Source organism: Myotis myotis, unplaced genomic scaffold (assembly GCF_014108235.1).
Source record: "Myotis myotis isolate mMyoMyo1 unplaced genomic scaffold, mMyoMyo1.p scaffold_m19_p_4, whole genome shotgun sequence".
In the NCBI taxonomy this organism is placed as follows: domain Eukaryota; kingdom Metazoa; phylum Chordata; class Mammalia; order Chiroptera; family Vespertilionidae; genus Myotis; species Myotis myotis.
This window is the reverse complement of record NW_023416346.1, coordinates 37,120,008-37,132,150: the sequence shown is the minus strand read 5'-3', so window position 1 is coordinate 37,132,150 and position 12,143 is coordinate 37,120,008. Positions and strand designations below refer to the sequence as shown.

General features: G+C 41.2%; 1 protein-coding gene across 1 annotated transcript in view; it reads right to left on the bottom strand.

The window, feature by feature from the left end:
• The window catches only part of LOC118653373 (teneurin-1-like), a 64,646-nt gene that overhangs the window by 19,480 nt on the left and 33,023 nt on the right, over positions 1-12,143 (bottom strand). Inside the window, exons 6-7 of the mRNA XM_036304118.1 lie at positions 7,100-7,361; positions 4,363-4,630 (exon numbers count right to left, since the gene is read on the bottom strand). Coding sequence (XP_036160011.1) covers positions 4,363-4,630; positions 7,100-7,361 — 530 coding nt within the window. The remainder of the gene's footprint in view (positions 1-4,362; positions 4,631-7,099; positions 7,362-12,143) is intronic.

Here is a 12,143-nt window from a genome sequence, read left to right as displayed (position 1 = left end):
CTGGGTAGTAGATAAAACCCCTTTAATCATGATTAAGTTATCAGGACATTTTCTATTTTAGGTATCACACTTGAAATCATTTTGGCTGTTATCCTTGGGATAGTTGCCAGTTTTCTTTCTCTACCTAAAAAATTGTGTCCCTTAGGTGCACATAAAACACCATGAGGAACATCTCCCCCCTCTCCCTTTGGATTTTCTGAGTGGGTCAACTGACTCTTGCTTTTTTTACTCTTATTGGCCTTAAAAAGGAACCAATAACATATATTTTAGCATTTCAATTAAGGATATTTTAAAGTCAGAATGTTTGAAGAAGTTTAAACCAGGAACATAATTGTAGAAATAGGAAGTAAACTAACACTCATAGGCAAACAATAGGAATGGAGGCTCCATTACTGTGTGTATACTACAAAGACTGCCTTTCTTTGTGTTTTAGTTGTTTACTCAACATCCACAGACATATTGGAAACTGAGTAAGAGTACTTAACTACAACAGGAGGAAAATTTTTGAATCTTTAGCATCAGAGTATTTAAAAGGAAGAGATGTAATACATTTTATGCATTAAGTGAGGTTGATAAAATGGTGCAGACATTGTGGAAAACAGTTTGTTGTATCCTCAACAAGTCAAACAGAATTACAGTATGATCCAATAATTCTACTTAGGTATATTTCCCAAAGAATTGAAAACAGCTATTCAAACAAATACTTTTACATAAATGGTCATAGCAGCACTATTCATAAGAGCCAAAAGGTGGAAACAACCTAAATGTCCATCGGTTGACAAATGGATAAACAAAAAAGGTGGTATATCCATGCAATGGAATATTATTCAGTCACAGGAGGAACAAAGTACTGATACATGCTATGAAACGGATAAGTTTTGGAAACATTATGCCAAGTAAAAGAAGCCAGATACAAAATACCATATATTGTATGATTCTAATTGTTTGAAATATCAAGAATAGGTAAACCTATGCAGCAAAAATAAATAAATAAATAAACAAACAAATAAATAAATTAAATTAAATTAAAAAAGGAAAAAGAAAAGAAAAAAAGAAGAATCTCTTACCCTTTGAGATAGCATGGAGGGACCTGGAGAGTATCATGCTAAGTGAAATAAGTCAGTGAGAGAAAGACAAATATCACATGATCTCACTCATGTATGGAGTCTAATTAACAAAATATACTGATGAACGAAGTGGATCCAGAGACATGGAAGCATGGAACAGAGTGTGGAATTTTGGAGGGAAGGTGGGGAAGGGTGGATGGGAGGGAGGTAATCAACCAAAGACCTTGTAGGTATATATGGACACAGATAGTGGGGTGGTGAGGGCCTGCGGCAGGTGGTGGGTCTTTACAGTAATTCCCCACCAACTGAGGAAATCTGAACACAGTATGTTCCTTGCATGATAATATAGTCCAACAGAGATGAGTTAATTACTTCAATATATGAGGGTCTCTTGGGCAAACAAGAGTCACCAGTCTTTTTGTTTTCTCTCTCTATATTTTCCTCTGGAAAGAAAGAGCAGAAATTGACACAATGTAGTCTAAAAAATATAGGTCAGTTATATGGGAGCTGTATCATGATAGACACTTCCAAGGGAGGATATGAAAACATCTATTCTGGAGAACTTTAAAAATAGTCTTCTCATCTATCCAGGGGTGGTTTCCAGGAGATACTGCCTGAAGGCACAATGGCTCCCAGCTGCGGTTCCACAGACCTGTCAGGTCTCTTAGGAAGTTTTCACTGTCATCTACAGAGTGAGGGAGGGAAATAAAGACATTGGTTTTCTGTCTCTCTGCCTGTTTCTCTGTCTTTGTCTCTGTCTCTGTCTCTGTCTCTGTCTCTGTCTCTGTCTCTCTCTCTTTCAGCATCTGTATTAGATTGCTTACTGTCATTTCTTAAGACAGACTACTCTTTTTGTTTGTGTTAAAGTATCCTCTTCTATGAAATTACTAGTTGCCCAGTGCACGAAATTTGTGCCTGGGGGGGGGTGGAGTGGGGGAAGATGTCCCTCAGCCCAGCCTGCACCCTGTGGGATCGGGTCTAAACTGGCAGTCGGACAGCTCTCTCGCAATCCAGGACCTCTGGCTCCTAACCACTCTGCCTGCCAGCCTGCTTGCCCCCAACTGCCCCCCACCAGCCTTCTTGCCTCCAATTGCCCCCCCTGCCAGACTCATGGCCCCCAACTTCCCTCCCCCACCAGCCTCATGGCCCCCAACTGCCCTCCCTGACTGGCTCAATCGCCCCCAACTGCCCTCCCCTGCTGGTCCGTTCGCCCCTAACTGCCTTCCCCTGCCAGCCTCATGGCCCCCAACTGCTTTCCACAATTTCTAAAACTTCAGACATTTAGTTACATTCACAACTAGGACTGATTTATAAATGTTGAATTTATTTATAAACTAGTGGCCCGGTGCATGAAATTCATGCACAAGGGTGAGGGGTGGCTGTCCCTCAGCTTGGCCTGCACCCTCTCCAATCTGGGAACCCTCGGGGGATGTATGACTGCCGGTTTAGGCCCCATTCCTGTGTGATCCCTCATGGCCCTGTGGGATCGGGCCTAAACCAGCAGTCCGACATCCTTCTCACGATCTGGGACTGCTGGCTCCTAACCATTCATCTACCTGCCTGCCTGGTCACCCCTAACCACTCTGCCTGCCAGCCTGCTCACCCCCAACTAACCCCCTTGCCACCTGATCCCCCCAACTGCCCTCCCCGGTTGGCCTCATGGCCCCCAACTGCCCTCCCTGGCTGGCCTCGTGGCCCCCAACTGCCCTCCCTGGGTGGCCTCATGGCCCCCAACTGCCCTCCCTGGCTGACCTCATGGCCCTTAACTGCCCTCCCTGGCTGGCCTGATCACCCCCAACTGCACCCCCTTGCTGGCCTGCTCGTCCCCAACTGCCCCAGCCTTTTCACCTCCACAGCACCCCCCCCTGTTGGCCTGATTGCCCCCAATTTCCCCCCCTGCTGGTCTGCTTGCCCCTAACTGCCTCTCCACTGGCATGCTCGCCCCCAACTGCCCCCCTGCTGGTCTGTTTGCCACCAACTGGCCCCCCTGCTGGCCTGCTCTCCCCCAAGTGCCCCCCCACCGGCCTGATCACCCCCAACTGCCTTCCCCTCCTGGCTTGATCACCCCTAACCGCCTCTGCCTCAGCCCCACCACCATGGCTTTGTCCATAAGGATGTCCGGAAGGTCTCCCGGTCTAATTAGCATATTATCCTTTTATTAGTATAGATGGTGATAGGAGGTAATAGTAGATAGTAGTGTTTTCCCCCTTTTTAAAATAGCCTTACTTGCCAAAATAAAAAGTTGGCAAATCTTTCTCAGTCTCATTTTTTAAAAATGTCATTTGTCTGTGAGAACTAAATATCTGAAAACTATCAGCCCAAAGGACCTCTTAAGGTCTCTGCTATCTGTAAGATTCTAGGTTTTAAAGTCTTGAGATAACAGAAAATCAAAAGGACTGGGAAGGTAGGATGATTTTTATTTAACCTACCAAAGTAACAATTTAATGGAGTCTAACCATCTTAGACATAAAAGGTAATAAGTGGAGATGCCTATAAGTTAAAATTTTGCCGTTTCTAAGTGGAAATGACAGTCTAAATGTCAAATCCAAAAACATGGCCTAAGAATGCCACACCAAAGGTCACAGTTAGAAGGTAATGCTCAGCTCTGGAGACAGTTACAAGCCAGAGAGTATGTGATTCTACTGGTGTGTAGTCATCATAAAAAGGGAACTAAAACTGCTTGAAGCAAGAATGTATCAAAAGGGGACTCTAACCAGGCATGAAGGAAGTGTTTAAATGAAAAAACACCTTTCAGTGGTTCTCAACCTTCTGGCCCTTAAATACAGTTCCTCATGCTGTGACCCAACCATAAAATTATTTTCGTTGCTACTTCATAACTGTAATGTTGCTACAGTTATGAATCATAACGTAAATATCTGATATGCAGGATGGTCTTAGGCGACCCCTGTGAAAGGGTCGTTCGACAGCCAAAGGGGTTGTGACCCACAGGTTGAGAACCGCTGCCTTAGATCCTTTAGATCAGGTGTGGTTAACAGCAGGCTGCGGGCCGTATAAGGCCCGCAAAATCATTTGGTCTGGCCCTGTCAAGGCATGAGCGGTGAATTAATTCAATGTTTGACCAAATATAGCAGGATGACTTTTAAGTTGATAATTTTGTATGGCCCTCAAATAATGTTGTAAATATACAAATGGTCCTTGGCAGAAATAAGATTCCCCACGCCTGTTTTAGATAAAAGAAAGGCTGTAATTATTTCAAATGCAGGTTAATATGCAACCAATACGTTCTATTTTGCGATTGTCATACTACTATTTGCATAGAATTATTTCAACATACCCAAGGCCTCTGCCAGTCCCCAAACCTTCTGTCCATAAATGTCTGTCTTGTTCCAAGCAAACGTGTAGACGAGATTAGCTGCAGCAGGAAACCACTTGTGGGTGAGTCGCCCCTCCACAGCTACTGTGAGGTGTACTTTAACCATCCCCATGGGAATGGTTGAATGTGTTAGAAGGATCCGTAGCAGTGTTTTATATCCGGGGGTGCGGCTGCTCAGGTAACTCAGCCTCACAAAGCTGGAAGGAATGGGGATCTCCTCCTGTACAACCTGAAAGAAGAAAGCCAAATTGGTTCTGATGAGTGCTCACAGGTAGGTCAGAATATTGCATGCTTTGTTGCCTTAGAAACAGATAAAAGGAGAGAGCTTAAAGGGATCTGTGGATGTAAAGCCACTTGTTCTAGAATCTTTGTGAGGCTGTGTGTCCATAGGTTTCTAATTCTGCACTGACTCTGCATGGAGACAAGCCATCCAGCCAACTCTGAGAACTATTCTCTTTTTTTCTCTGCCAGGAATGACTGTGAAAAGTACAATTTAAGTTTTTCAACAGTTTTCTAAACACTGCTTAGTAGTAGATCACACTGCTGAATGTCAAGCAATTCAGTGACATGGGTGCCATTAAGTGGTCTTTTTCTTATATACACCCATACACAAAATCTTGTTCAGTGTGTTAAGTCATATATCACAAAACTATTGCTGTGATCCTTATTCAGGCTACAGTCTTTAAGAGGAAGGTCTCCAGAAGCAGGCCCAGCAAGTGATATTTTATGACAGAGATTATGGATTCCCTAGAATTAATCTTTACTGATGCCATCAAATTCGTCTTCTTTGGAGCTTTGGAATGACCCTGAGGCCAAATTTTTAATCAAATTTTGCTTACATATTTCTCTGTGTCTGGTTATACCAATAGCTGGGAAGTAGTTTTTCCAAGTTGGCACCTGTGACTGAAAAGCAAATAACTCCCAATAGCTCCTCTGAAATTTTTATATTATATGTTGGTCCCAGAGTGAAAATACTGCTTGGCTACTTTTAATGAATTGCTGTGACTTATTTGTTTATTAGCACAGATGGAGTTAAACAACCAAAAGTGGTCACTAAAACTAAAGTTTGCATTTCATGACTTTCGACTTTAAAAATACAGCCTATCCTATTCAACACATTTAAGGTGACATGCACAATATGGATATTTCTGTGCCCTCATTCATGCTTAGCTCAGAACCCTGTCCCTCTTTCCTTTTCCCAAACTAGTACACATAGTGAAACACATATCTCACATTGTCCAGCACTTCTGGCCATTCTTTTATTTTTTTAAAAAAAATATGTATTTTTTATTGATTTCAGAGTGGAAGGGAGAAGGAGAGAGAGATAGAAACATCAGTGTTGAGAGAGAATCATTGATCGGCTGTCTCCTGCATGCCCCACATCGGGGATCAGCCTGAAACCTTGGCATGTGCCTCAACCGGGAATCGAACCCTGACCTCCTGGTTCATAGGTTGATGCTCAACCACTGAGCAATCCCGGCTGGGTGCCAATCCTTTCTTTGAGGGCACAAATCCCTTTTGTCTACTTAATGCCCAGTTTTTCTTGCTCTACATTAGCTATTTGATACTATTGGCTGTGCTGTGTCTTCTTAGATAGTGGCAGAAGCACAATAGAAGAAAATAGCATGCTACTTAGTACCTTAGTATTTCATTTCCTCAAGAAAACATGCAATCTTAAATCAGTTTGAAAACTTTTGTGCTGAAAGAGATCCATACTGCCTTATGACATCTGTGAAGGGATTGGCATACCAGTCAAATGTACTTACTCATTAATATTGTCCTGTTTTTACTTTTTTTCTAAGATAAAACAATGAAACAGACAGGAATGGCAACTCTTTGGACTCCTTGTCCCATACAGCACTATTTTTTGTGAGCCTTTCTTAAGAGGTATCCTACAGGCACTGCTAATAGTTTGTGGGGATGTTGTGATGGAAGAAAAACCAATTCAATCCCAGAATGTCCATTTATTTCTTCTTGAGTATACTTTTTGAATTCTGGATCTGTATGACTTGAGTTCATTTTGGTGGTTTCCATATTAACTATCATTAAAATGTTTCTATAATGTAATGAGAGAATTGCACTATGGATGTTTGAATGATTTAAAATTGAAGTTAAAATATTGAATGCTCAATAAAGAAAAATTTTCAGAAATCCTAAAATATCAAGGTCCCTCTGATTGTAAAGCTTGAACACTCAAAAACAAAGCTTTAAACATTAAAGCCCATAGCCTTGAAAACTACCCTCACTAAACACAGTTAAATAAAGAAGAATTGTCAAGCCTTCTAAGAACGACGACAATGGATATAAACTTGACAATGAAAGAAAACTAGATTTTTTAAAGAGCTTTCATTTCAGAAGCACAAATGGTCCCACCTTATTGATTATACTGTTAACACGATTGAGCCCGCTATCTTCGTTCCTTAGAGCACAGTGTTCATTAGGTCAAGTTTTGGGGTTTAATTCTCTTGACAACTAGTTCATCTTGCTTTGTTCCATGGCCACAGATAGTGCCCTATCACCCTGGCAAGCACTTTGCAAATGTGTGCCAAAAAGACTACACTTAAAGGCTTCTTTTGACAAATGAAGGGCAGTACATTATAGTACTAGCAGGAGTACAGGAAAAAGACTCTAGCCATTATGCATTGTTGAGCACCCCAAGATGCTATGATTTTATACTTTCAAAGGCCAATGCACTCACCTGCAGCTCAGGAACAATAGTTCCCCTCTCTGGACAAGACCCTCCAAATGATGTGAGCGGTGAAGGAAGCACAATAGGGTTTGGGCTGACAAAGTTGGAGATATCACAGGATGGTGGGTCTGATACAACTCTCCGCATGGTTACTTTGTCCACCACAATAAACTGATTCCAAGGCAACCAGAGTGTCCTCTTCTCAGACAGGAAAGGTGAGCGATCAAAGATTAAGGTGACAGAGATACCACCGATGGCAACGAGGTCAAAGCTGAGATGGAAAATTATAAGACAGTTTTAAGCAAATGAACAACCAAAATAAAGTTTAAAAATAGGTAATTTTAGTGTACTTTCCTTTTTTGGAACTCAATATATCCATTCATATTCTCTGTTATAAGTTCCCTCTAGCTCAGTATTCATTCCATGGATGACTTCTTTTCACTATCCAGTTGACTTCTGAGAAAAAATTTCTTATCACCAGTTGATATTCACCCTGAATTTGTAAGTCAATTTAATACTATCTTAAACAAAACTACTGCATTCATTTCTGCAAAGTTAAATGTGATATCACTGCTACCCTTTGTGCTAGAGATAACTGAAAGATGACCATTTCACATTCAGCAGCATCTAATGTATTATTCATCCTCAAAAAAAAAAATCAAGAAAAGTAGGAGGCAAAAGGTTAAATATCTTGTTCAGGATCACAAACATAGTGTCAGAAACCTGATGGTGTCTTTGAGTTGGTATTTGGAGAAAGAAGGCAGAAGAGGAAAATTGTTCAGTGAAATTTGCTTGAACAATACCATACTTGTACCCTGAAAATATGACTATCCCCACTGGCTCCTGATTCTACTTGAAGTCTGTATTTAGGATTCCTGCTTCCTTTTAGAAAGCCTCTTGGTCTTTTGTAAGGAAGCCTGTAATGGATCCTGTCCATCTCCACTGACAACTCCCTCCATATCTCTGACAAAGCAAGACCACCTCATCTGCAAGTGCATCTCTTAGATGACTCTTGCATTGGAGCATAACAGATTCAAGTTTCAGTTTATTCTGTACTATGTGGTTCTTCCTTACTCCCCTTTAAAGTATAATGATAATGTGCTTGAAAGCATCCAAAAAGCATAAAATACTATGTAAAAGTAAGATAATGATAATTTTTACCATTATATCTTAAAAAATGGATAAAGGGCAATATGATGCTCCTTAATATTCAAAGCAACTTGAATCCACACGAGAGATGTAATAATTCCCTCTATCCAAAAACGATCTTTCTGTAAAACACCTTTTCAATGATAAAATGCCCTGATAGGTAATCAGACTTAATTATGGAGAGCTCACCACTCCCTTCATAGGACATTTATTGTATTTATTATAGCATTACTAATTGTATCTTGTTGCAGAAATCTTCCAGATAAAGATAAATGGACAGTAACAAAGGATGAGTAATACTGTATAGTTTATTGTTCCTTTCCAGTGAAGTAGCTGTAATATTAAGGTAGTTTCCAAAAAGAGGATTTGAAGAACTGCATTAGCTATAGAAAATAATCTAGGTTTGAACTAAAAAAAGAAAACCCAAACCGCTTATGGTTATGGTTTAAGACAGAGAGGTTGAATTTATGATAATACAGGAGTAGTTTAAGGCAAGTATAGTGGGGAAAATCCAACATAACTTGCTAAGAGACCTTTCCTCTAGTTCACATTCTACATTGATTTAACTCTATGCCCTTGGGCAAGTTTATTTGCTTCACCCAAATCTTAGTTCTTGACTCTTTTAAACTGAAGTGCTTATTTATTTGAAAACAAACACAAGCAGAAACAACAAAAATACAAAATAAACTATCTAAGCAAGAACATATGTCCCTGGGAATTATTCCCTACTTCTAGAAAGATTAAGCAGACAGGGCAAGCTTCTTGTTTTTCAGGAAGAATGTGATTTTGGCTTCATCTGCACCTGGGTTCAAATCCCAGTTCTGCCATGTTAACTTTGTGTCTTTGGGCTAGTTATTTAACATCCATGAGTGTCAGTTTCCTCATTAGTAAAGTGGGCTAACATGATCTATCACTCAGCTACTACTGTAAATGAGTAACTGGCATAAAGACAATAATTAAGCCCTGGCCAGTGTGGCTCAGTCATTTGGACACTGGCTGGTCCATGCACTGAAAGGCTGCCAGTTTACCAGTTAGAGCACATGCCTGGGTTGAGGGCTAGCCAATCAATATTTCTCTCTTTCTCTCTCTCCCTCTCCCTTTCATTCTCTCTAAAAATCAATTAAGAAATATTTTTAAAAAGTCAAGAGTCAAGCATATATAGGAGAATCAGAGGGAACCCTCTCTTCATCTTATGAAGTATTCCAAACAAAGTTTTTGAGACCTTTAGTGCTTCTCAAGAATCACCTACTTGGCTTGTCACTAGCTAAAATATTTATAGTTTTCTTCAACACTTAACTGAGCACCTGCTCTCTAAGTTGAAGGTGGTAAGTCATAGAAGATAAGAGCCAGATTACTTGGGTTCAACTTTTGGGCTCTACCTTATTAGCTGTGTTAATTTGGATAAGTCTTCTCATCTGCAAGTGGGGAGGATGATAATAATGATTTCTAGCTCATACAGTTGTTGTGAGGATGAAACAATGACATTCATGTAAACGCCTGGCATAGAGTTGATACTCATATATATTTGTTTCTCTTTCAGAATTGCCTTTTTTACTTTTCTGATACTTCGGTGCCTCCCAATCTGCATTATCTAGTCTTACGTTTAGAGGGCCATGTGTCCACTCCCATGCTGCCCTCTGCTTTTTATACATCACTTTGGTCCCATGATCTAGACTTATTCTGTTTCTCTAGGGAAAGTTGTTAATTAATTGGTGCAAATGGATGATGATGGGGGTAATTATTTCCAAATCCCACATAACATATTTACATTTAACGGGGTTTTTGAGAGAGTCAATAGCTTAATCAAAAGAAGTGATCTTTTTGGTGGGAACTACAGGCACAGAAACAGACCAGTGGGACTGAGAATTGGAGACAGAGGGTCTTGCATATCTGATCTTATCTTGCATGTCACACTCTGACCTAATAAGTATCTAAATGCTAATCTCAGCCTTTCTATAATCCTTTTTGCCCTCAGGTCTAGCTTCCTTATGATATGCTGCTTCTGAAATGTACTTACTTGATCTGAGGTAGCAATAAGCAGAGACATATAAATGGAAACTCTCATCAGATTGTCACTTTATGTCCAAGAGATGACAACAGGACAGTCTGGTTGGCATTTGGGAAACATATTTTGAATGCTGACACCCTTTGTGGAGCCTGAGGGAAGAGTTATAGCCAGAGGGGACTCTGGCTAGTATCTGTCATCTACATAAACTTACAGTGAGCTCAGGGAAGAGGGTCTTGGCATTTTATTTAAAACTAAAAACACAAAAAATGTCCCTCTTTAATATTTTTCTATAAATTGGAACAAATTGTTAGGCTTTTTAGACATCAAGTTTCTTTTATGTTCTCTTGTGAGAATATCAAACAATTCACTGAAAACTTTGTACACAAGCCAAAAAAAACTGAGGGCCCCTCAGTTCTCCATGAGCAGTCAAATGTCCCCGAGGGCATAGTCTTTTTAAAGCAATAATCCATTTCTCATTTTCTGGAACATACTGGTGAGGGAGAGGTCAGTTTTGTGTACCAGCTACTGGTGAGTGAACTAGTGAAATTCCATCATTCAATCTAATTGGGAGAAGGATCCATTTGAATTACTAATGAGCCAATTATGGAATATATGAAAGGAAATTCAGTTTGTATTGTTTATATATACAGACATAAGCAATATATATGTGTGAGTGTGTATAGCATGTGTGTGTGTGTGTGTGTGTATACACACATTATACACACACACACACACACACACACACACACACACACACACACACACTAGTGACCCAGTGCATGGATTCATGGACATTGAAAGGAAATTAATTAGAAGGTGGCCGGTGGGGTGGGACTGGGCGTGAAGGGCTGTACACGCCTGGAGCCAACCTCCTGTGGTCCCTTCCCGGCGTCTGTGGAGTGAGCGGGGTCCCTCCGGAAAGTGGGGTCCCTCAGCCTGGCCTGTGGGGATCAGGTGAAATTGGCTCTCCAACATCCCCCGAGGGGCCCTGGAGTGCAAGAGGGCACACTGCAAAGTTGCTGTCATACAGGGTGTGGAAAGCAAACGCAAGTGTGCAGTAAACCAGATTTGGGACTGACAGTGCCCCAGCAATAACATAACCCACGGCCAAAGGTGGAATTGTGAGGCCCCGCGAGGAAGGAATCAGGCTCCCCCCTCTCTGGTTTCAGGGTGTGTCACCTGAGAAGCTCGCTGCCAAGTTACTGCAGCTTGGCAGCTCCTGCATTGAGCGTCTGCCCCCTGGTGGCCAGTGTGCATCATAGTGACCGGTGGGATGGTGGGACCCTTAGCATATTAGCCTTTTATATATATGCTGGAGGCCCAGTGCACAAAATTAGTGCATGGGGGGGGGTCCCTCAGCCTGGTCTGTGCCCTCTCGCAGCCCGGGACCCCTCGCTCCTTAACACTTGCCTGCTCGCTGCTCCTTACCACTTAGTTCGCTGCTTCTTAACGCTGCCATGGAGGTGGGAGAGGCTCCCACCACTGCCGCTGTGCTTGCCAGCAGTGAGCCCGGCTTCTGACTGAGCAGTGCTCCTCCTGTGGGAGCACACTGACCACCAGGGGGCAGCTCTGCATTAAGCGTCTTCCTCCTGGTGGTCAGTGCACATCATAGGAAGTGGTCATTCTGGTGCATTCTAGTTGTTCTACCTTAACAGTTGCTTAGGCTTTAAATATATATATATATATATATATATATATATATATATATATATATTTTTTTTTCAGACTACCTGCATCCAGAGTAACTCTGCTGAACTTGTTACAATGAATAGATGGCTAGTTAATAATATTATAATTTATATAAAAATCGATATGATTAGTTGTTTTCTTATATAGGTTAAAACTCTTCCTTATTATCTTCTTTAACTAATTTTTATAAGCATTTTCTTGACAAGC